The sequence below is a fragment of the Hyaena hyaena genome, unplaced genomic scaffold, assembly GCF_003009895.1.
Source record: "Hyaena hyaena isolate Hyena2069 unplaced genomic scaffold, ASM300989v1 scaffold_180, whole genome shotgun sequence".
NCBI classification, from domain to species: Eukaryota; Metazoa; Chordata; class Mammalia; order Carnivora; family Hyaenidae; genus Hyaena; species Hyaena hyaena.
This window is the reverse complement of record NW_024080811.1, coordinates 744,217-769,326: the sequence shown is the minus strand read 5'-3', so window position 1 is coordinate 769,326 and position 25,110 is coordinate 744,217. Positions and strand designations below refer to the sequence as shown.

Below are 25,110 nucleotides of genomic sequence, written 5' to 3'. Positions count from 1 at the left end.
CTTGCACCTCAGAGCGTTGCTGGAGAACACGGACATACCAGGCATTAGCGGGAGATGGTGGTTTGTAGCCTGGTGGCTACTGTGCATGTTGGCAAAGTGGGCAGCCTGGAGCAGGTACTCTGACAATAGTGTCTCAGGTTTACTAAGCATCCGTCCGGATTATCAGGGAGGTGCCAACTCTAAATCAATTTCTAGCCTCTTCTCTGGGTTCCCTGACTTGTATTTAGGGCTTGATACCAAGTTGTGGATCTAACTGCTGTGGATAACTGCTGAATGATACCCCACCCCACCCCAACCAGACACACAACAGGATCACCTCTATTCGAGGAGGTTCAGTACCGAGTACAGATGGAGGGTTGATAAAAGAGAAAATGATCTCAAGCAATGTCGCTGGTCTTATGTGCATTTGCCTTCATTTCTTCAAGTGATTCATGACACAATCACAGATCGGCAGGAGAAACCTATGAAGTATATTCAAGTAAAACATGTTTTCATTAGTTTTGCTGCTGGTGACTAGAATTGGGAATTGGCTTGATTTTTCATATTAATAAAGGCATTGCCTCTTGAAGTACATCTGAGAAATCTGATTTTGAAGTTAGAATCCACATAGCTCCTCAGGCAGTCTTAGCAATGTGTGTCTCCATAAAAGCATGAGGAGAAAAAGACTTGTACAGCATCTTTTTTTATTTTCTTTACCATTGCTTTAATGCACTTTCAAATTTATCTACATTAATTGGGAACAAAGAAACAAAAATAGACATTTCTTTGTTTTTCATAAATAACTACTCTCCATTTTTGATAAAAATTTCAAACCATTATTTTACCTTCCCACAAATATAATACATACAAAATCTTTTCGGAAATAATAAGGGCAGCAAATTAGGTATCTTCAGACTAACATAACCACATACAACCGCTGTTCTAGGGACTTCCAGGAACAAAAACAAACCAAAAAGGACTTATCAAGATGCTCTGGGTTTCCTTTTGTTAATGTTATGTTGTCAAAATTGTAATCCTCTGCCAATAATAATTTATAGATTCAAGTTGATTGTCTACAAATAAAACATCGCTGGCTCTCATCTGTGAGTTCTGGATTGGACATGACGGTGAGGATGCTGCAGTGACAGGCACTATACACGTGTGAAAACCAAAAAAGTACTGAATGCCCTGGACTCCAACTACTGACTCGGTATGTGCCTCATTTGGCTCAGTAATAAATTCACCTGCACCAAACCCGTATCAAAGTCACTAAATCTCTCATATATATAATATATATTATATGTATATACACACCCACAACACATACATACTATACACACAGTTTGTAACAACATGAATATTGTCTCACAATGATGTACCAGACGTTATCCTGGCTGAAATGAATCCTGTAATGGTCAGTGAGCTGCTAGAAGCTTTTGAGAGTTGAGTCAGGTTACTTAGTTACTTCCGTCCTGCCCATCCTTTGCCCTGCTTTAATGTCTTGGTAGAGTTGCTTTTTCTTTCTTTCCCTCAGAAGCACCCTCCCCCACTCCAGGCATAATTTTTCCCCCCAGGATCACTTGATTGGACTTCGGAGGCAAGGGAAGGGCATGTGGAGGGAGGAGGCCATTCTCAGCCACTGCACCTCACACCTGCCTGGATGTGTGATGTGTTCTCTGTCCTGTGTGCCTCACTTGGTGTTAGAAAGCAGTTATTCAAAGCTTTGTCCCTCCTACCCACCTTGGTCTTTCTGTAGAGCACAAAAGTAAAAGAAGCCCCTTTAGCAGGGGTGGCAGTTCATTAAAATATACAACTACATTTCCTAGCTCTGGGGTTTCCATTCTGTACTTGAGAGTGCAGGTCACGGATGCTGTTATTAAGGTCTGGTGGGGGATCCAGGTTTTCTCCTGGCAGCCAGTGTCAGGATTAGTGCAGCCCTGGCCTGGGAGGAAACAGCCTAATGAATACCAACCTGGAAACAGTGCTGTCGGCACATTATTTAAGCTTGTACATGCACACAGTTGCACACAATTACACACCACACACACACACACACACACACACACACACACACACACACACACAGAGGCCCGCCATTGGAAACGGGCATGAGAAAAGATGACAAAGATTTGCAAAGATAAACCAATAAGGCACCAAGAAAAATTATGTTCAGCCAATTTAGACAACATCAAAATATAAGGAGGGAAATCATCTAAATTAAAGAGACTTCCTAAAGTCTGGCCAACAGATTCACTGGCAAGTCACATTAGTTCCTTTAGACAACTTTCTAAATCTTCACCCCCAATTCATGAAGTGAGACAATGCTTAAAACTTAACTGTGAAAGGGACAGCCTGGAGGCTGTACGTGTGACATCAGACTGAGCCATAAATCCTCTCCAAGGTCACAAAGCGATCTGTGGAGAAGTTGCTAGACACCACCCCCCACAACCTTTCACTTTATAATTGTTTTCGTGAGTATGGACTGTCTGCATAATAAAAATTGCAAATCAGGGGGAAGGAGTATGTGGAACAGGGCGACCATAAATACATCTGGCTTCTCCACCCTGGGTGGGGGATGGGGTAGTTGACATTAGTAAGACTTTAGGGAAGCAGGTAGGCTTTATTTGAGGGATGAAGAGGAAGAGCTGGGGTAAGAACACAGACTGAAAACAAAGGGGCATCTCTGAAACGTGGTCTGCAACTAGACCCCAGAGGGCATCACCTATATTGCCTCTTCTTGGCTCACTATCCTTTGTCAACCGCCTTTTTTTTCTTCTTCAAATTTTTTTTTTTTGCCTTGGCATGTCAAAATGAAACAGTTTTTTTTTAAATGAAGAATGAATCCACCTTGATCCGTTTCATCCCACAACTTTTAGATGCACTGTGTGTGCATCATTTTCTAGATTCCTCCACAAAGAAAAAGGAAGTTAAGGGGGACAACCCAAGGTAAGCACAATGACTGGAGGCAGCGTGACAATCTGCATACTTTCTGGGAAGACATACTGAAGGAGGGAAGAGGTCAAGGTGATCAGGAAAGGTCCTCATTTAAAAAATACACAAGAATTGGCCCTCAGACAGGGGATCTATTTGAAGGTCCTAAGAAGCAGTTTCTGAATAAGGGCAAGAAGATGTGCAAAAAGTTTGGTAGCTCAATGTGCTAGGTTTTGTTGAATCCGCTCAAATTTTAACTTTGATTCAGAGTGTGAGTGTGTAAGAGCAGTGCATTTTTATAAAAGCAAACAGCTTTGGAGAGTCCCCAAAACGACAATCCCAGGCTTCTCCCTGAAGCAGAGTGTTTAAATTCACTATGGGAACTATGCATTTGTTTCCTTAATATCCATGAAGTGAAACCTGGCCTGGCTTAGATCTTACATTCCCAACTTGGGCATAAAGAAAGCACCAATGCCTCGACTCGTCATTTTCCTAGGGAGTCAGTCTAAATTTTTAATTGTTTTTGATACTTTAGCCTCCTAAATTCAGTCCCCACTCAACCCTGGTCATTGGTATTTTGCTGGCCAATGCACTATCACCTCCGTCTCCAAGTCATGGCCTCACACTCTTCATGAAGGAACCCCTAAACAGATTAGAAAGGCAAACAGAATTCTTAAATAGTAGAGAAACCTGTGTGTGTGTGTTCACATATAGGCTTTCATATATTAATGAATGGTTAAGCATTTCCGAAAGCAAACAGAATTCTCTAATAGCAAAGTGCAGGCGCATGTGCATGTGGGCGCATGCAAGCGTGTGCTTCAGCAATATATTGGCGTTCTCAAAGAGAAAAGACATACCGAGGTGGGGGAGAGAGGACAGCTTTCCTCTTGCAGCAGCAGTACCCTGAGCCAGATTTTAAAACCTTCTATATGTGTATTATGGGTGTCATTTGTTTTGAGAGACTGCAGAGAGCAATGTTTGGCTGCTTTTGGAATATCTGGCTAATAAACTAGTCCAAAGTCCAGGGACACTTATTTTCCCTCATTGCTGCCAATGTTTGTTCACAGGTAGCCAGCCTCCCTGCCCCCAGTTCAAGCACCGCATTCAAGGGTGGGTGTGGCTTCTTAATCACAGCTCTCCAGGAGAGGAGGCATAAGAAAAGCAAAAAGACTGTTTAACATGATAAAGGAGGTGGGATGGGGGTGGAGCAGATAAGAGAAGTGTTAGAAATTTACTTAATTACTGGAGGTATATCCATTTTAGTCCTTACATCTAAAAAGCAGCCCCTTTAACAACTAATCTCTAAGTACTTCCAAAAGAAGGGAGTGGGATTTACCTTTATCAAAATCAGAACACGAGTTCTTTAAAAAAAAAAAAAAAAGGCGGGGGGGGGGGAGGAATCATTGAAGCCTATTAACCACCCACCCCTTCTCTGGCACAAAGCTGCCATTTTACCAGTCTAGAATTCAAGCTCAACCAATCACCACCCTTGAGGTTTTCACTTTTCCAAATATTTATACCGGCACTCTATAATGCTACCTCTAACTTTTTCAAGACAATGCCGGGTGCCGTTAGGAATAAGAATGATTGCAAGTACTACTAAAAGAAACCGAAGCTGGATAAATAAACAAAGCTAGGATGGCACACGCAGAATGGTTAAATGCTCTCCTCTGTAACCTTGTCACTTTGGGGAGGCCCTAGCCCCATGATGCTCCCCCTCCTTGGCATGAATTGGGGTTTCCCCTAACTTAGGGACAAGCAGCTCAACCTTAAAGCATCTCGGACACTTTAAGCAGTGAAAGAAAACAAGCTGAAAAATCACACCCGACAAACCTCCCAGTCATAGCAACCTAAACTTTCACTGTTCACATTTGTTTCAAAGACACAAGTATAGGAAAGAGATTTTCCCAATTTAGACCACACAGTTCAAAGGAACCTGAACCAAGCCGAACTTCATTATAATGCCAACCTTAGGATTGTAAAGCCCCCAAAGCAAAGGTAAATTTTGTTGCCAAAATGCAACAAAATTAAAAACTAAGAAAACTACATATAAATTAAAAAACGGGGTTCCCCTAAAAAAAAAAAAAAAAGGTAGTAAGAAACACAAAATAGAATACACGTGGGCTGAGCCCCTTCGAGAAGTCCTGGGACCGGTACTGCCTTGAAAGGGCCCCTTTCCCCTCTCTCCAAGTTGCCCCAGGAGGGGGCATCAGCACCATGAAGGTAAACGGAAGTGAACTTGGCAAAACTACCAAACAAAACCACCCCCCTCACTCCACTCCCGGCCCCGCTGGGCCTCGGCGTCCTACACGTGCGACAGGGACACCTGCTTGTGGTAGGCGGCGGCGGCGGCGGCGGCGGGGGGGCCCGGCGGCCCGGTCCTGCCCGTGAGCGCGGCGCTCGCCTCGTAGTCCGCGGAGGCCGTGGCGCCGCCGCTCTTGTGGCCTCGCCGCGGGCGGCAGCAGCACCGGCTGGTGAAGCGCCGCCACGACTCCACAGTCTTGCCGGACCAAATCCAGACGCCCGACGTGATGCCCACCACGAGGCACATGAAGTACTTGAGCATGAGCACCCAGTACTCGGGCTTGGCGCGCGGCTGGCCGGCGTCGGGGCCCGGGCACGCGCAGGTGAGCGCGGCCTCCCAGCTCTCGCGATAGTGCTGCTCGTACAGGTAGCAGGCCACCACGATGCCGGCGGGCACGGTGTACAGGAGAGTGAAGATACCGATGCGGATCATGAGCTTCTCCAGCTTGTCCGTCTTGGTGCCGCCCTGCTTGATGACGCTGCGGATGCGGAAGAGCGACACGAACCCCGCCAGGAGGAAGAGGGTGCCCACCAGCAGGTAGAGCACCAGCGGGCCCAGCACGAAGCCGCGCAGCGAGTTCAGGTTCTGGTTGCCCACGTAGCAGATGCCGGCCACCGGGTCCCCGTCCACGGAGCTCAGTGCCAGCGCCGTGATGGACTTGACGCTCGGGATGAGCCACGCGGCCAGGTGGAAGTACTGTGCGTAGCCCGCGATGGCCTCGTTGCCCCACTTCATGCCAGCTGCCAAAAACCAGGTGAGCGACAGGATGACCCACCAGATGGAGCTGGCCATGCCGAAGAAGTAGACCAGGAGGAAGACGACAGTGCACAGCGCAGGGCCCGTCGTCTCGTAGTGAATGTGGCTGTGCTCGCGGCTGCAGGCGACGCTGGCGTGGCCCACCACCAGACGCACCAGGAAGCCCAGCGACACGCACAGATAGCAGGCGGACAGGAAGATGATGGGGCGCTCAGGGTAGCGGAAGCGCTCCATGTCGATTAGGAAGGTGGCCACCGTGGTGGAGGTGGAGATGAAGCACAGCACAGACCACAGCCCAATCCAGAAGGTGGCGAACGTGCGCTCGTCGGGGCTGAAGGAGGGCTGGTAGCAGGGCACCGCGCAGTTCGGCACCTGGCCCGTGCGCACCTTGTTGTAGAGCGGGTGAGACTCCTTCAGGATGGGCACGAAGGGCTCGCGGCACTTGCACACCGACGGGCCCCCGGCGGCGCACTCGCCCCCTGACGCCGGGGCCCCCGCTGGGCCGGGGAGGGTGGGTTTGGCCGGGAAGGGCCTCGGGGGCGCCGTGGTGGCCTCGCTGCGGTTGTAATCCATGCACAGGACCTCGGCGTCGCGGCCCAGCACCGGGAGGCGGTCGCAGCTCATGCGCTCCGGCCAGGCGAAGCCGTACTGGCGCATGAGCGGCGAGCAGCCGGCCTTGGCGCGCTCGCACACCGAGCGGCAGGGCGGCAGCGGCTTGTGGTAGTCGGGCAGGCAGATGGGCGTGTACATGGAGCACAGGAAGAAGCGCAGGTCCGGCGAGCAGTGGATCTCCACCAGCGGCCAGAACTGGTGCACCTCCAGGCCCGCCTCGTCCTGCGTGTCGTGGTTGAACTGGTTGGGCATGTGCGTCAGGTTGTAGCCGATGCCGCGGCACATGGGCACTGTGATTTCCTGGCACACTGGGGCCTTGGAGGCAGCCGCCGCCCGGCCCGCCAGCTGCGCCAGGAGCAGCAGCAGCAGCGAGGGCGGTGCGGATGGGTCGGGCCGAGCCATAGCCCCCTCCCTCCCCTCGCCGCGCCCGCCGCAGCCCGCGCGGGGCCCACGCAGCCGGGGGAAACCGGGCTGGCCTTTCCGCCGACTCGTGTGTGGCGCCCGGGCTGGCAACCTGTTGGTTTCTTTTTCTCTTAAATCCGTCCAAAGATAAACTGTTTCGGGAAGGCGCTGCCTCCGCAGGCAGCGCTCAGCTCTTCGCCAGATAGGGCTGGGGAGGGACGGTTAGGGCTCCGATTCCAGGGGAAGTACTCTTTTAAAAAGAAGCTGAGGGAGAACAAAAATTGCAGCCACTCCCAGTTAGAGGGGAGGCAAGGGCCCGGTCCCCGCAAGCGCTCTCCAAATCTCCAAGTTAACGTCTCTCCTTTCCCTCCCCTCCACCTCCGGGAACCAAACCACTGACCCCCTCCTCCCTTTAGGCTGGGCCTTCTAGGCTACACCCCGGGGTCTGAGAGCTCAGCCGCCTGGAAAAGCGCGGAGGAACCGGGAAAAGAACGCGGAGAAAGGGGTTAGGCGCGGGCTCTCACCTTCGCGGATCCTGAGAAGCCGATAGTCGGCAGCCAGCCTGGGTCCTGTGTTCCTGGGGCACTCGCTCAGAAATGCGACTCAGAGACGGGCTGGCACCCGGAAAGTTTGGCGATAGGCTGGGTACCCGGGGCGAGGCACATGGCAGCAGGTGGGGGCTTCTCAGAGAGGGGGTCGCACCCTGAACGCGGTCGCCGCAGGCCGGTCACTCGCCCTCTCCTCCTCCGGGGCCCCCCGCATGATCCGAGCGGGGCAGAGCAGGAGCCGACCGTGCGTTCTACCGGGGTCCGGGAGCCGGGCGAAGGGCGAGCGCGCCCGGCGGCACCTGGGCGAGAGGAAGGCGGCGTGCGGCAGTCTGGGGATCCCGCCGCCTCACCGCACCGCGAGCAGCTGGCGCTGGCCCCGCCGGGGCTGCATGGTGCTCGCCCGCCGCCGCGTCCCGCCGGCCGCTCGCCTCCTCCCCTGCAGGGGGCTCCGCGCTCCAGCGGACTCCTGGGGGCGGCGGCGGCGCTCCCGGGACGCGCCCGGCTCGGCTCCTCCCCCGCACTCTCTCACTCTTTTGCCCACCTCCGGCGGGCACCGAACGGCGCGCGCGGCGGCGGCGACAGTGGAGTCACGGCCGCGGGCTAACTGGCCTCTCTGGCCCCGCCCGGGTCACCTGCCTCTAATGCCCGCCGGGAGGCCCCGCCCCTTCCACGCCCCCTCGCTCTCGGGCTCGGTTGGTGGGCCGCCCCGCCACGTTCTCCGCGCGTCCCCGCCCACTGCCCCGCGGGCTCGGCCTCTCCCCCTGCGCCCTCCGGCCCCGCCCGGAGCCGGCCGCCGAAGAGCGCCGGCCAATAGCTGGCGGGAACGCGATGAGGGCGGGGCGAATGCTAATCTCCCCTTCTGGAGACCCCCGGCGGGAAACCCTCGCCAGAAGTCCCTGCGGAGCTCTCCGCGGGCGCACACCGGTCCCGGCTCACTGTCCTGTGATAGGCTGGCTTAGGAACCCTTGCTTCCAGGGCCTCTCCCAGGTCTCTCTGCAGCTAAAACTCCTTAGAGTCCAGCGCTTGTTTAAAAGAACCGCTCGAAGAATCATTCTTAACCGCGGCACCTGTCTCCGCTCTGCGCCGTCCTATCAGGTGAGCTCACACTGAGAGTAGAGCGAAGGCACGTTGAGCCCCTACTGCGTGCCAGACAGCGCGTTAATCGTTTCTATCTTAATACAGGATCTCAGATCTTTACAGTCCTGTGAGACAGGTACTCCTTACAGCCGAAGGAGCAAATGTTGAGAAACTGACCAAGGCCACCTAGCTAATACTTCCCCAAGAAAGCCGCAAGATAGGCAGTTTCACCCCAGTATTCCGAGCGCCTGGCACACAGTAGGCGCTCAAATGCTAACTCAGGATTCGAACCCACATATCCGCGTACCAATTTTAACCACTCCCCACACCCAGGTACTACCTGTATCTCCTAGTCTTCAGCCTTTACTGTTGCATTTAACACAATCTTATTGTCGCCAGAAAAGATTTTCTTCCGGTCTTTGGAAGACTCGAGAGATGTTAGTCCTTTATCAGTCGAAGTTTAAAATCCCGGGCAGTTCCGAAATCGCCTGCGGAGAGAAGCCGAGGCGGCTGGCCCCCCGGGGCTGCGGGGCTGCGTGTGGTAAGAGCCGCGCACTGGCTCGCCTCTGGGGGGCCGGGGCGCTGGGCGCAGCCCCGCGGCCGGAAGGCCAGCTGGGTGCCCCGACTGCTGGGACGCACAGTGGCGCTCTCCAGATAGGTTATTATGCTGCAAGTTTTAAATGTCCTAAAAATGCCTCTTTTCTACTTGTTCTAATTAGGTTGGGAGACTGAGGTGTTTAGCATTCTTGAAATTCATTCACACGCTTACAAAGAGGGTTTGAATTGTTTCCCTCTCCCCCCACCCCTCGCTTCTTCTGGGAAGAAGGCGGAAAAAAAAAAAAAAAAAAGCAGGAGGGCCTGGGTACTTCAAGGAGTCAGGACTGGACTAAAGGGCTGAGATATATAGACCGCAGTTACTGTCGTTCTTCTGCCCTGGATCCCATTTGTACAGACCGGGAGACTGGATTGCAGAAGAGCCCTCTCCTTCCTGCTCATCACCAAGGCTTTGTGGAAAATAATGAAGAGTACATGCATTAATCCCAGACTCAGAGTTTAAAGTGAATAAATACAATTGTTTCACAAGCATCGAAACTATTAATAGATATGTTTAGAATGTACCTTCCACCTTTCAGTCCCTGAAATTCTACAGGTGTTCATATTTAACCTCTTCTGTGTTTTGGAAACACTTGGCACTCTGGGTCAGCAAACATCCCGGGGTTGAAAGTAGTGGGAGTTGAAAAGCTATGGAATAGCAATCAAAAAGAAAGGGAAACCCTCAGTGGAAAGTATGTGCAGACTGTGAAAATGCCAAGCAAGGGCTGTCTCATTCTGTGCCCTTTATGCAACGTGTGTATTATTGGGGATGGACAAGTGTTGGCTAATAATAAAAATTATTTGAAGTTGAAGAATGTTAATCACTCGCACTGGAATTTAGCCAGAATACTTGTGTTATTTCACTTGATTCTGATTTAGACGATGTTATCTACTGGTCTGCAAACCTTTCTTTGCCTTCTTAATCAAGAGCCAAATGTTATTTTTGCTTAGAGATCTCTAATAATAGTAGTAATAACAGCAGGAAACTTTGCCAAAAGAGACTTATTTTGCATTGTATAGTTTTTGTATCATTTAAATTTTTACTTTTTTACGTATACTACTTCAGTTTTTAAAGGCAGTTTAAAATATGCTGTTTAACATGTAGTAGGCAGGCTGCTAAATAATTCATGTACAGCTCATTTAATCGTTGCAACAATCAGATAAAATGGGTACCATAATGACTTGCTTGAGGTGACCTATTTAGTCCATCAAAAGGATAGAAACCAAACTGTTCTCCTGACTCATTATTATTCAACAAACTAGAAAACACTACATGATTTTTTAAGTGCAATTTGTAAGCATTCTTGTCTATGAAATCACTCATCTATCCTTCCATGTACCCATTCGTCCATCTATCATCCATCCATCCATCCATCATCCATCCATCCATCCATCCAAGAAACATCCGTTTCTGAGTTGAAGACGCAACTGCTATGTTAAACATGTGTCTGCAAAACCAAATTCATGAAATTCAACTTAAATTGTTGTCCAACGTGTGTTTATGAATTGATGAAAATACAGAGAACGATGCTAAACTTTCCATCAAGAGGGGCACCTGGGTGGCTCAGTTTGTTAAACGCCAGACTTCGGCTCAGGTCATGATCTCACAGTTTATGGGTTCCAGCCCTGCACTGGGCTCTGAGCTGACGGCTCAGAGCCTGGAGCCTGCTTGGAATTCTGTCTCCCTCTCTCTCCGCCCCTCCCCCGCTCACGCTCTGTCTCCCAAAAATAAATAGACATTAAATATTAATAAAAATTAAACATTCTATCAAATGAGTGTGTGAAATTCCCAAAGTTTTGAGGTCCTGGTCTTGGATTTGGTCATCAGGGAATAGCTGGAGCATTTTTAATCTCACTAGACTTGTGTTCTTTACACATGCATTGTTCTGTTGAGACACCTGAGAGTTCCATGCTATAGGAATGACTGGACAGGTTAACTTTGTGTACTCTTCAGTGTCTTCATAATCAAGCCTGCAAAGTAGGCTTGCACACAAAAACCTTCAATAAATATTGTGAAATAGGGGATGAATGATTGACAACATGAAGGAGATTCCCTCTCTCAACTTTAGTAGCTGTCATTGAATCCTTGCATACAGCTTCTCTTATATCTCTGAGGTTGACCATATATAAATGGAGCACGAGTCCAAACCAGGTCTCTGCCTTTACTAGCTAAACCACCTAACAGCTCCAGGGTCGCTCTCCTTGTCTGCAAAATGGAGTTACAAATAGTTAGCTCCCTCATAGCGCTGTAGTGAGGGGTAAATGAATTTATATGGTAAAGACTTAGAACCTCATTTAATGCCTGGGAAGTCTATATAGTCTTAGTCATTATTAGTTTCTACTGTTTTCCCAATCTTTTATATTCTCTTTTGTGTATTACGTTCATGATGGGGGGAAAGTTACACTTTTTAGATGTACTTCATGTCAGAGCACACTCTCAGCTGTCACCAGCCATCTCTGGTACTTAGGTACAGTTTATGCCAAAGCAGAGATCATTTCACTTGCCCTGAATGCAAGTGCAACCAGCCAGTCAGTGTGCAAACAGGCACAGGGCCGCCCCAGGAGAGACACCGGCAGCCATCACGAATCCCTCACAGGTGTTTCCAGACTAACTCCTTACATGTCCTGGAGCACTTCTGATCGCTTCTTTTACCAGATCCCACACCTCTAGATGAGAAAGCAAGACATTAACCCGAGGATTAACAAGATGCGTCATTTACCCATATGCGTAATGAGCATGTGTTCTTCACATTGTAAGAGGAATAATTCAACAATAATCTTCAGTCCTTTCCACTCCGCCATGGTGGCATGGTGGAGATTATAGAAAAGTAAAAGCTTTTTCTTCCCCTAAACGTAATGGAAGTACTCATCTTTCCCACATTGAACTGTGGCACTTAGCCGCACATTATGATCACCTAGGGGAGCTTTGAGAAACATTGATGCCTGAGCCTTCTTAAATCAAAATCTCTAGTTCAGGGACCATTGAGATCTCAGTTTTTGGTTTTGCTTGTCTGTTTGTTTGTATTGCTGTTTTGTTTTAACTCTCCAGGTGATCCTGATTTTTAGCTAGGGTCGAGGATGACTGCCACAGATGCTTTTGTTCTTTCCTCAGTACAGCCCCAGGCCCAGCTGGATCTTCTGCAAAAAGGGTTAATCACACCAGTGTGCAAATGGAGCACCTTGGGAGAAAGTGTAGGGAAGTGCAGCCTAATTGCATGTGAGTCTGTTGGGGCTGAAGGAAAAACTGTGTAAAGCAACAGAACTCTGCTATAGTGATGATACAGTTAACAGCAGCAAGGACAATAATAACACTTTAAATATATAATCTCTTTTACCCCTGAGAATCTTGGAAGGGTGATATTATTATTTCCTTGTTATAGGTGAAGAAACTGAGGTTCAGGAAAGTTAAGTAACTTGATATACAAGGTGACACAGCTTCCAACTTAGATGCTCTCAACTCCAAAGCCTATGCAGCCATCGACGGCAGACCTCAGGTTAAGCCCAGCAGAGAGCGTCCTCAGAACCACCAGATGGTAAGTCTTGAGATAAGCAAACTCCCTTGTTCCTTGGCATCGCTTTTCTAGGGACCAGGTTGAATCTTCAGTTCTGGTGTGGCCTCTTGGGGAGGAGGGGCTAACATGTGAAAACGCCAAAGGCTCTGGATTTACCTGGAATCCAGTGTAAGACTAGAGCCAATTTATTCTTGGGGCTTTGCAGACTAGGCATGAGGTAGGATGCCCCTTAGACTTAGAACTTCCCTGGCATCTTGGCAGAGAAAGCTCCGGGTCAGTGGATATTGGTGGGATGCCTGCTGTGGGCCAAGTGTTGGTGCTTGGGTGTAGAGATGATGAGGCATGGCCTTTCCAGGCAGGGCATGGTGGGGGCATAACAGAGGCACCTATCCCAACTTGGTGGCTCAAGAAGACCTGGGCTGTGCCCAGAAGGCTGAATAGGGAGTTAGACAATCTATCAGTCAGGGTTTAGTACAGGAAAGAGAAACCACTCTAGGTATTTCAAGCAGAGGAAGACTTAATACTGAGAATCAAGTGGGGCCTCATTAAATTGGTGGAAAGGCTGGAGGGGCAGAAGTCAGGAGGCTACCTGGACTATTGAGTTCAAGGGACCACCAGAGTAGCTGAGTCCCAGAAGTCAATGGTATTGCTGCCGCAGCTGCCTTCATGCCCATGAACCTTGGTGACTAGACACTGAGACAGGACAGAGTCCAGCATTGAAGCCACTTAGCATCACCTCTCAGACTGCACTTTCAGCCTCAGCAGGAACAGCCTGGTGCCTTCCCCTTGCACCTGCTGGATCTTGGAGGAATGCATCTGGTTGACCAAACTTATGTCATATCCAGACCCTAGCTGCAAGAGAGTCTGGGAAATGTCATTTTCAAGTGTCCAGCGTCTCCAACTGGATTTCTAGAAGGATTTAACAGAAACAATCCTTAGTATCTACTACAGGTGAAAAAACGGAGAACTTTCTCGACAGCAGAGTCCACACAAGTAAAGGGCATAAGGAGCACAGAAGAGCACAGTACAATGGCTCTCAGGGAGTAACAGAAGCATCTGAATCCAAGTTTTTACCTGAAAGCATACTTATGTCTAATTAGAGTATTTTTAAATTTAGAGCCATACATATCCTCTACAAATAACCTGCTTTTATTGATACAGTGCTAGACTTCTTCAACTGACTCCTAATGAAGAAGGAGAAAAGAAATGAGCAAAGAGCACAACAAAGAAATAGATGAAAGTATTAGGTGATATTCACGCACCCAGAGAAAACAGAACCTTCACCTTCTCCAAGTGTAATGCTGCAAACACTGTTGAGTCATCTCAAGAGTCGTCTCCTTTTTCTCTTTCCTAACGGAACCCCAGTTTTTGGTTTTGTTTTATTTTGAGTCTACACTTTTCTGTACAGCCATGTGCCCCAAGGGGGCTCAGTCCAAGCCTCAAGGAGTAACATGTATTTGGTCTAGCCCATCATGATCCCCCACTTCCTCTTATCAGCATATAGGTTACGCAGGTGCACAGGGCACAGTTCTGGCCAATAAGGGGAGGGGAACGCTGATGGGAAAGATTTTACTCCAAAGGAGAAGCAGCCATCTCTCTTGCTGGGTATTATTTTGTCTGTATGCAGCGCCTACCATTGTGGGCACTGTCCTGTAACCGGGAAAGGGCTAAGCTGCCACGTGAGGAGGAATGACATTGAGGCTGCCTGATCTTCCAGTCTCCAGACTTCTTGTTACGTGATGCAACACACTGCTGGCTTTTTTAAGCTGACTGAGTCACTGTTTTCTGTCACTTGCAACTGAGAACATCGTGACTACTACACGCAGTCTGTGGATTCAGGATGAGGATCTGCCCACTTGGGTAATAGAAGTCTCTAGAGGAAATTTAAGGACAAACATTTATTCTCCCCCCCTCTTTTTTTTTTTTTTTTCCAGAAAAACTGTTATTCATCCTTCAAAAGTATTCAAGATCCACTCAAATGTCATTCCTGTCTGGCTGAGCTGTTTGTTACAGACTGTATTCCCACAACCCTTCTCCCGCCCCTCTATTACAGCATTTTCCTCCTTCTCTTTCAACAAATATTTATGGAGTACCTATTATGGATTTGGTCATCTTTTAGGCAGAGGAGATACAGCAGGGAACTAAATGCATGGAGATGCCAGTCTAGTGGCAAGACAGAAAATGATGGAGAACAGTTAAATATGATGGCTTTTATCAAAGGGCGGGGGGGGGGGGGAATTCTGACGGCAGCATTTAAAACAGGAAGAAATAACTACCTTGAATTTATTTTATTGTGCTGTGATTATCTGTTCATGTATCAGTTTTTTCCGATCAATTGTATGTTCTTGCAACTTCACATCCCTCACCCTCTCCCTAAGAAACTGGATTTTCCAAAGGTGACTGAAAAAACTACTCCCCTCCTGGGTGTTCTACAATGAAAACTTGCCATTCCCCATAGGGGAGGGAAGTAGGAGGTCCTAGGTCCCCTCCCCTTGAATCTCAGTGGGCTTGTGATGATTTTGGCCAACAGAACATGCCGGAAGAGATGTGACAGGACTTTCGTGGATAGATCATAAAAGCAGCTTCTATCTACTTCTCTTGGAGCACTTGTTTTCTGAAATGTTCCTTCTCTGGGTCACTCCCTCTTGGAACCTATATGTAGATGCTCCAGGTGACAGTTCCAGCTAAAGGAGCGGACAAGTCGTCCCAGGCCAGGAGTTGGACGTATGAACAAAGGAACTTCCAGATGATTCCAGCCCTCAGCCTCAAGTTTTCCCAACTGAGGCCCCCGGTATCAGGAAGCAAAACCAAGCCACCCCTTGCTGTGCTTTCTGCTAACTCATGGTCTACAGCACCCTGAGCGTAATAAAATGAACACTGGGTTTGCACCACTAGTTTGGAGTGGGCTGTTATACAGTGGTGATGATTGGAATACCCCAAAGCTGTCTTCCTGTGACATCTTAGATGACCAAGTAGACAACTTTTTTTCTTTTTACCTGACCCAGCTGGTGATCAGCTTAGGCACTGAAGCTCAAGAACTTTCATCCGACTTTCATCCTGTTGAAGCTTGCTGATGATGATATGCATGGGAAATGTCTAATCTTTTAAAACACAAATCTTCACCATTGATCTTAATATCCTGCTGCAGTGAGTTCTCTAGGTCAATTGTGTATAGTGGGGAAAAAAGTACCTCCTTTTATCCATTTTAAACATGCTTTCTTTTCATCCCATCTTGTTCTTCCCCAAGTAAAGCAATTTCCATTTTGTGGCTACCTAGACACGGAGAGCTGAGTTGAGACAATAATCTTGCTTTGAGCTGGTTACCCACAAGGCCTCAGGCATGCTGAGACATGGCACAGCGGATCTGGTAACTTCAAGGTGGTGGGGCACTCTGTTCTAATTAGTCACGGGTTTAGTGCCAGGCTCTTAAAAACTAGTCTCTAAATTCTGCAAGAGGCAATGGGTCTCTTCCTGCGGGGTTGGTAAACAGAGCACAGTATAGTGGGAAGAGCTTTGGCTAGTACATGCACAATCTGGATTCAAGTCTTTGTTATTTTTATTTTTATTTATTTATTTATTTATTTTTGAGAGAGAGAGGCAGAGAGGGAGACAGAGAATCCCAAGCAGGCCCTGTGCTGTCAGCACAGAGCCTGATGTGGGGCTTGAACTCACAAACCATGAGATCATGACCTGAGCCAAAATCAAGTCAGATGCTTAACCAACTGAGACACCCAGGTGCCCCTGGATTCAAGTCTTATCTTGTGAGTGAGATGTGTTTCCTTGGACATACCACTTAACCTCTGTAGACCTCATTTTCTTCAACTATAGAATGAGACTCAACCGGAGGGCCCTGTGGCATGCTTTTGTCTCTAACATTCTATGAATTATACATATTTGCCAGTCATTTGAAACATCTACTATGTGAATTCATGGGAAGAAAAAGTTTGTTACTCAACAGTTTTCCCTTTTTAGCTTTAAAGCAGGGCTGGAGAGAACCCTTTCTCCCCCTGAAAAAAAATCTTCTAGGTTTGTTTGGTTTTTTTTTTAGAACAAATGTTATCTTTTTCCAAAAACAGAATCCAAACTAGGCTTCGATTACCAAAAATAGGTTCTCACTGTGGCTGGTAGGTGAGAGCTGCCGCAGCCCGAGTCCTTCTGGTTTGGGGGTGCGCCTCTAGAACTCCCTTCTGTCTTCCATTCTCACAACTGCTTGCAGGGTTCATGCGAGCTGTTCATGAAGCTGAGACGGCTTCATGCCAAGGGATGAGAATGAATGGCTGAGGGAACCACCTTGCTGTATGACCACCTTGTGGAGGAAAAAGAATATTGTCCAGTGAGCAATGCAGTAGGAACTATTCAAGCAAATCTTGAACAGTCTGTAGTGTCTTCACAATCCTCTTTTCCAAACAGAGGGAGAGAGCAGTCACCAGCTCGGGTTTAGGGAAAGCCTTCAGTCTTACTCAGGTTGGACCCACTGTGCTTATTTCATGGTCTGCTAAATATTTCTTCAGCAGTTGTGATACTTAGAACTTCACGGGCTCTAACCCGCTTCTTCAGCCCTGGATTTGGTTTTCTCTTACTGAATACTCACTTTCCAATCTCAAGTAGGGAGAAATGCTTCTCATCTCTGATTTTTTAAATTCATTGTGGAACTGCCACTCTTGAAGAGCTATCAGATTGTGGGGACGGATTGCTTCTTGCTGCTGGGTTAGCAAACTTATGAATAGCAAGGAACAGCGTGAGAAAGCTCTGCTTGACAGAAACTGATTTGCGGGGTGAACATAACCCCTGAGGTCTTTATCATCGGTGGAGGGTATGACTCTTAGGTTTAAGGTATGTAGGAGAATTACAGGAATGAAAGTAATAAAATACCTAATCCCTAGAAAAGCTTTTTAAAAACAGGAATCCTCAAGAAGAACCCTCCTCTATCTCCCTTAATAACGTATCTCATGTCCTAAATGATCACACGTAGCCCCATCATCATACATAAGAATGTTCCTGTGTGTTTGTTAAAACCTTCAGGGAAGGCTTGAAAACATCACAGCAACATCTATAGCAACACCCTCACTTGTACCAGGGGGGAAACTGAAGAGCATGACCAATGAATTATTTGGCCATTATTTGCTTATTTAGATTATTTGTTTAAACCAATCATGAGTGTAGCTTCTTCTCAGAATGCTGCCTTCATGTGCTCCATGACTCCTTGGTTGTAGCTAAAAGAGGAACTGAGTGTACCAAACACCACAGTCTGTTCCCCCTTCTGCCTTCCTACTCGCACTCTAGCTCGGGGATGACTCTGAAGGCTTGCTGGCTTCAAAACCCCTCAGCCCATCTGGGCCATGCTGTGTCATTGCTTGTCACCCAGAGGCACACTGCAAAAATGATTTAAACAAGGGGTATATACAGAACTGGTCGAGCAATGGGCTGCACTTTTTTTTTTTTTAAAGAATAGACTTTACTTTTTAGAGCGGTTTCAGGTTTTACAGAAAATTGAGCAGATAGTAGAATTCCCAATATGCCCTCCTCCCACTCACATCGCCCCTTGTTATTAATATCTTGCCTTAGTGTGGCACATTTGCTACACTGGGGAGCCAATATTTGTATATTATTATTACTAAGTCTGTAGTTGACATTAGGCTTCATTCTTATCAACAAAACTAAAAGGCAGCCTACAGAATTGGGAAAAGATATTTGCAAATGACCTATTTGATAAAAGTTAGTATCCAAAATCTATAAAGGACTTATAAAACTCAATACCCCAAAAAACAAGTAATCTAGTTCAAAATTGGGTAGAAGACATGAATAGACACTCTTCCAGAGAAGACATTTAGATGGCTAACAGACACATGAAAAGATGCTCAATATCACTCATCAGGAAACTATAAATCAAAACCACCAGGAGATACCACCTCTTACCAGTCAGAATGGCTAAAATTAACAACACAAGAAACAACAGATGTTGGTGAGGATGTGGAGAAAGGAGAACCCTCTTAGACTGTTGGTGGAGATGCAAACTGGTGCAGCCACTCTGGAGAACAGTGTGGAGGGTCCTCAAAAAGTTAAAAATAGAACTACTCTATGACCCAGCAATTGTACTACTAGGTATTTATCTAAAGGATATAAAAATACTAATTCAAAGGGAGACATGCGTCCTGCTGATGTTTATAGCAGCATTGTCAACAATAGCAAAATTATGGAAAGAACACAAATGTCCATTGAACGATGAGTGGTTAAAGAAGATGTGGTATGTATATATGATGGAATATTACTCAGTCATCAAAAAGGATGAATCTTGCCATTTGCAACAATGTGGACAGAACTAGAGTGTATTATCCTAAGAGAAATGTCAGTTAGAGAAAGACAAATGCCATACAATTTCACCTGTATGTGGAATTTAAGAAACAAAACAAATGAACACGGGGTGGGGGGGCAGGGGGAAGAGAGGCAAACCAAGGAACAGACTCTTAACTATAGAGAACAAACTGATGATTATCAGAGGGGGGGAGGGATGGGTTAAATAGGTGATGGGGATTAAGGAGGGCACTTGCAATGAGCCCCAGGTGTTGTGTGTAAGTGAGGAGTCACTAAATTCTACACCTGAAACTGAAAAAAAAAGCCCATTCACTATTTACGCGGTATCATTCTATGGGTTTTGACAAATACCATTATGTACCCACTGTTACAGTATCACACAGAATTGCATCCTGTCCTAAAAACCACCCGTGTCTCACCTAATCACCACCCCCAAACCCTGATAGTCACTGATCTTTTTACCCTCTTTGTAGTTTTGCCTTTTCTAGAAAGTCATATAGCTGGAATCATACAGTGTGTAGCCATTTAAGACTGGCTTCTTTCACTTAGTAATATGCAATTAAGTCTCCTTCATGCCTTTTCATGGTTTTGATATGGCTTGATAGCTTATTTGTTTTCTTTTCTTTTTTTATAAATACTTTTGGTTGTTTTGTTTTTTTTTAGAACAGTTGTAGATTAACAGCAAAAACGAGCAGAAAGTACAAAGAGTTCCCCTATACCTCCTCCCCAACAAACACACAGCTGTACCAGTTATCAACAGCACATACCAGAATGGTGCCTTGTTACAATAAATGAACCTACATTGGCACATCATTATCACCCGAAGACCGCTAGGGTTCCCTGCTGGAACTATACTTTCTATGGATTTTGACACATGTATAATAATATGTATCTGCCATTATAGTATCATAAGGAATAGTTTCATTGCCCTAAAGATCCTCAGTACTCCACCTATTTATCTGTTCTTCTCCCCAACCCCTGGCAACCATAGTTTTGCCTATTTCCAGAATGTCATATAGCTGGAAACATACAGCCTTTTCAGATTGCTTCTTTCACTTAGTAGTATTTATTTTATAGTTTCTCCATGTCTTTTTATTGTTTGATAGCTCTTTTCTTTCTGGTGATAAATAATAATCCAGTGTCTATACATACCACAGTTTATTCATTCACCTGCTAAAGGACATCTTGGTTTCTTCCAAGTTTGGGTAATTATGAATAAAGCTGCTATAAACACCTGTGTTCAGGTTTTTGTGTGGACATAAGCAATCGACTCATTTGAGTAACTACCAAGGCATGAAGCTTGCTGGATTGTGTGTATGTGAGGGTATGTTTAGTTCTGTAAGAAGCTGCCAGACTGTCTTCCAAAGTGGCTGTACCATTCTGCATTCCCATCAGCAATGAATGAGAGTTCCTGCTGATCTACATTATAGTCAACCTTTGGTGTTTTCAGTGTTTTGGATTTGGACCATTGTAATAGGTGTGTAGTAGTTACTCATTGCTTTAATTTGCAATCCCCTAATATGATATGGAGCATCTTCTTGTATGTTTGTGTACTGTGCGTGTATCTTCTTTGGTGAGGTGTCTGTTCAGATTTTTTGGCCATTTTTTAAACTCGGTGCCATTTGTTTTTTTATTGCTGAGTTATGAGTTCTTTGTATATTTGGATATAGATCCTCTATCAGATATGTGTTTTTCAAATATCTTCTCCAAGTCTTTGGCTTCTCTTATTCTTAACAGTGTCTTTCACAGGGTAGAAGTTTTTAATTTTTTTTCAATCTTTTTATTTTTAAAAAAATTTTTAATAGTTTATTGTCAAGTTGGTTTCCATGTAACACCCAGTGCTCATCCCCACAAGCGCCGTCTTCCATGCCCGTCACCCCCCTTCCCCTCCAATCCACCCCCATCAGCCCTCAGTTTGTTCTCCTCATTCAAGAGTCTCTCATGGTTTGCCTCCCTCCCTCTCCCCCACTATTTTCCCCCTTCTTCTCCCCCATGGTCCTCTGTTAAGTTCCTCCTAATCCACCTACATGTGCAAACATATGGTATCTGTCCTTCTCTGCCTGATTTATTTTGCTCCCTAATTTTAATGAAATCCAACATCAATTTTCCTTTCATGAAACATAGTGTTTAAATGGCTAGGAAACAAGCCCTGAAGAGATCACTGGACTCTGGGAAGGAGCTTGAAAAATTTTGAGAGAGACATCATGAGTAGTCCTTCTAACATTTAGAGGTGACTTCCGGCTCTGCATCGGCCTGAACCATCAGCACCACTGTCTGTGGACCATTCCTGCCCCTCCATCAGCGCTCTGTACTGACCGTGCTGTTGCTTACGTCTTTCTGCATGTATAGACTTCATCAGTTTGAATTTTATGAGGACATATTTAGATTTAGTTTTTGGGTATGCCATTGCTCCTCAGTCCTTGATGATTTATTAAGTAAGTGATTTTCTGCAGCTAGCAAAGTATTCAAGTCTTTTTAGCAAAATTATGCAATCGATCCCATCTTTCTAACACAGAAGCAAACAACTGTCACTTATTTTTAAAAGATGGTAAGTTACTCTTTTTAAAGAAAAAAATTTTTGACTCTAACATAAGCGTGAAAATTCAAATTGGTAGTGACATTGTGAGGGAAAATAATACAAAAATAAATATTTATAACAGTTTGTGGACCTTTAGATGATCAGTAATTTTCCAAGTATCTTTGTTCAGCTGTAGATCCAGCTCTTTTTTATAAACCAATTTTGGTAATTGTCACTTATAGAATTTATCTTCTTAACCTCATAATACTGTGGTTTGCTTATTTGTAAACTATATTGCAGAATGTCTGACAGCCCATCATACATTAGTATTATTTCTTACTGTGCCTCAATGGGGGCTCCTTTAAGGCAGGAATCAATGGTATTCACAGCCCAGCCCAGAATTTTCTTCTTCTTTTTTTTAATGCTTATTTATTTTTGAGAGGGGAGGTGCAAAGAGAGAGGGAGAGAATCCCAACCAGGCTCCATGCTCAGTGCCGAACCCCTCATGGGGCTTGATCTCATGACAGCAAGATCATGACCTGAGCTGAAATCAAGAGCCAGACATTTAACTGCCTGAGCCACTCAGGCACCCCCAGCCCCAAATCTTCTATGTAGCAAGCCCCTATAAGTGCCTGTTGAATTAATTTGTTAAATCTTTACCCAGTAACATTTACCAAGTACTCAAGAGAATTATGGTTTTGAGAAGACATATTTATAAAAATTTTTTAAGATTTATTTAGTGAGAGTGTCTGCATGCATCGGGGGAAGGGGCAGAGAGAGAGGGAGAGCAAGAATCCCAAGCAGGCTCTGCACCGTCAGCATGGAGCCTGATGCGGGGGCTCGCACCCACAAACTGTGAGATCATGACTTGAGCTGAAGTCAAGAGTCAGACGCTCAACCAACTGAGCCACCCAGGCAGCCTATGAAAAATTGTTTTAAGTGAATAGCCTTCAGGAAAACAATCCCAAATATACCTGAAATGTTGAAATATAGAACAAAGGGGGAAGAAAAAAAGTATCTAATGATATCCAAGTATATGTTGAGCAGCATCGTTCTTCCTTTCCTCACAGACTCAGTGAAGAAGATGTAGGTTCAATTGCAATACATAAAATGGAGATTCAGGAAACACATAAGGAACCATTTTTTTGACTCCAAGATTCTTGGAAAGTTGGTAGAGGTAAGCAGAAAGTACAGCAGAAAGAGATACCATGGCCTCCTCTTAAGAGATGCAAAGCTGGGTTGACTTAGGTAAGCCCCGCACAGATGCTGGAGTCAGGGACAGCCAAGGGCAGCCGGTTTCCCACCCACGTGCTCTTGATCCTTGCACTTACAGATTAATGTGCAATAAACAAATCACTGATTGCAACAGAAGCTCAAATCAGTGCCTCCTGTTCCTCATAAGTCTAGTACGACCTGGTGAGTGGTAGGAACCTGCTACCTGGCTGCTCCAAGGGGCTTTCTACTTATTGGCTTGAGTGCCAGTTCTGAGACCTGGGCCCACTGTGGGCTCAAGAATGACCACAGAATGTTCTTACCTTAGGCTCTACATTGCCACCACCTGGGAAGCTTTACAAAAACATTGATGCCAGGGTCCCACTGCAGAGGGTTTTGATTTAATTGCTCTTCAGTGCAATTTCAGCAGAGATGCCTGTGTAACTTTTTATTGAAGTATATTATGCGTGTAGCAACGTGCACTGTCCTGAGTATACAGCACAGTGAATTTTTACAAACAGAATGTACCTGTGTCACTGGCACCCCGCTCACGAATCAGAACATCACAAGCTCTCCAGAAGCATGCAGACTCTTGTCCTCCAACTCACCCCACCCCCTTACTACTCTCCTCACTTCCAACAGCAGAGTTCGGGTACAGAGATTTTTTTTAAAAAATTTTTTTAAATGTTTATTTATTTTTTGAGATAGAGACAGAGTGCAAGCAGAGGAGGGGGAGAGAGAGAGAGGGAGACACAGAATCCGAAGCAGGCTCCAGGCTCTGTGCTCCATGCAGGGCTCGAACTTGCAAACCATGAAATCATGATCTGAGGTGCTGAGCCACCCACGTGCCCCTGGGTACAGAGACTTTAAGCTCCCTCAGATGACTCTGATGTACAGCCATGATCGAGAACCACGTCTTACTGGTTGAAGGTGGAGAAACAGGATGTAAGAAAACCAAATGCATGGATATAGGTAAAAGAAAATGAAAGCAAAGAAGACATTCAAGCTATGTTCTGCCTCAAGCCAGGCTGTCGCGTCTTGTGTCACATGTGGAAGCCCTATTGCACACCAGCAAGTCTCGAAGAATGAAAAAAGTTGTTGTTGTTTTTAAACAAAATCCTTCATTTATAAACAACTTTTCTCAGCAGGCATCTCTAAGTAAAGATACACCTGCCATCCCGAGGGGTGCCAGAGTCACATTTGCAGCTAATACTTTAAACGATGCATGGCATGCTTTCTACATGCCCAAGCCCCTCACTGAATGCTTCACACACTATCTCATTCAGTCCTCAGAACTCTCAATAGTAGTATATTATTTTATTTCCCCCATTTTACAGATTGAGCAAACTGAGGCATGAAGAGATGAAGTAAGTTGCCCAAGAGCACATGGTTCAGCGTAGCTTGTAGCACTTCTTGCTGTCTCTCTGCCTTGCTTTTATTTTAAATATCTTGCCAGCAAATCTCTGTTACTAAATACCTGGACAAAGATTCCTGGCACTCTGATTTCACTCTTTCAAGGTGCCATACAGTGAGGGGGGAGGGAAAATCACGGAAGTACTGTGTGAGCTGGCATGAACGTTCGTGAGCATTGTAGTTTTACCTCCTTCTTTTTCAGATGAGGAAATGGGCCAAGAAAGATTTTGGAGGCCTTAAGCTGAAGGAGAGAAAACTGGAGAGAGCCTGAACCCCTGGGGGGAAAGCCCAGGTAAGGAGGTCACTGGGCTGCAGGGCTTTGACTTGTTCTCTAAGTCACAGATGCACAAGTTTGTGACCTTTGTCAGTACCACTCTGCGGCTAGTGAGGTGATGTTGCTATTACCATTTAATCGAACATCCGTAGCAGAGTCACACGTGAATGTTGTTATTTGTGTAACTCTAAAAGTCTTTGTACAGCTAGCTTCCAACCTGGACGACACTTGGAACAGATGATCACCAAGCTATCTGACTTGGGAACTGGGTCCTCTCTGTTTCCCCAAGTTTGTTCAGTTTGTTTGTGTTTCACGGCGTATATGATTGCTCTTCTAGCACGTTTATCCTGGCAACGGAAGGGGGAGAGCGTGAGAGAGATCTTGTCAAGAAGTTTTCATGGAAAACTTGGTGTCACACATGTAAGCCTCATTTCTTGAGCACTTCCAGAAAGCAAAACACATCTCAGAAACTGTGGGGTTTGTTGCCTCTCTCTACTTCTCCTCTAAGATTGCTTTGGGTTTCTTGCTACCGTTCCTTTTATTTTATTTTTTTAATGTTTATTCATTTTGAAGAGACAGAGACAGAGCGTGAGCAGGGGAGGGGCAGAGAGAGAGGGAGATACAGAATCCGAAGCAGGCTCCAGGCTCTAAGCTGTCAGCACAGA

General features: G+C 46.2%; 1 protein-coding gene and 1 long non-coding RNA gene across 2 annotated transcripts; one reads left to right on the top strand and one right to left on the bottom strand.

The window, feature by feature from the left end:
* Positions 1-3,394: 3,394 nt before the first annotated feature.
* FZD5 (frizzled class receptor 5) lies at positions 3,395-8,037 on the bottom strand. The gene is made up of 2 exons (XM_039240675.1): positions 7,510-8,037; positions 3,395-7,249 (listed from the first exon to the last, which is right to left on the bottom strand). The coding sequence occupies exon 2, from the start codon at positions 6,983-6,985 to the stop codon at positions 5,216-5,218; it is 1,770 nt and encodes a 589-aa protein (XP_039096606.1). The 5' UTR covers positions 6,986-7,249; positions 7,510-8,037; the 3' UTR covers positions 3,395-5,215.
* Positions 8,038-8,515: 478 nt separating this feature from the next.
* LOC120237386 lies at positions 8,516-24,490 on the top strand. Its single transcript, XR_005529934.1, has 3 exons — positions 8,516-8,628; positions 12,585-12,737; positions 24,374-24,490. It is a non-coding gene; the product is annotated as an uncharacterized LOC120237386 (long non-coding RNA).
* The last annotated feature ends 620 nt before the right edge of the window (positions 24,491-25,110 follow it).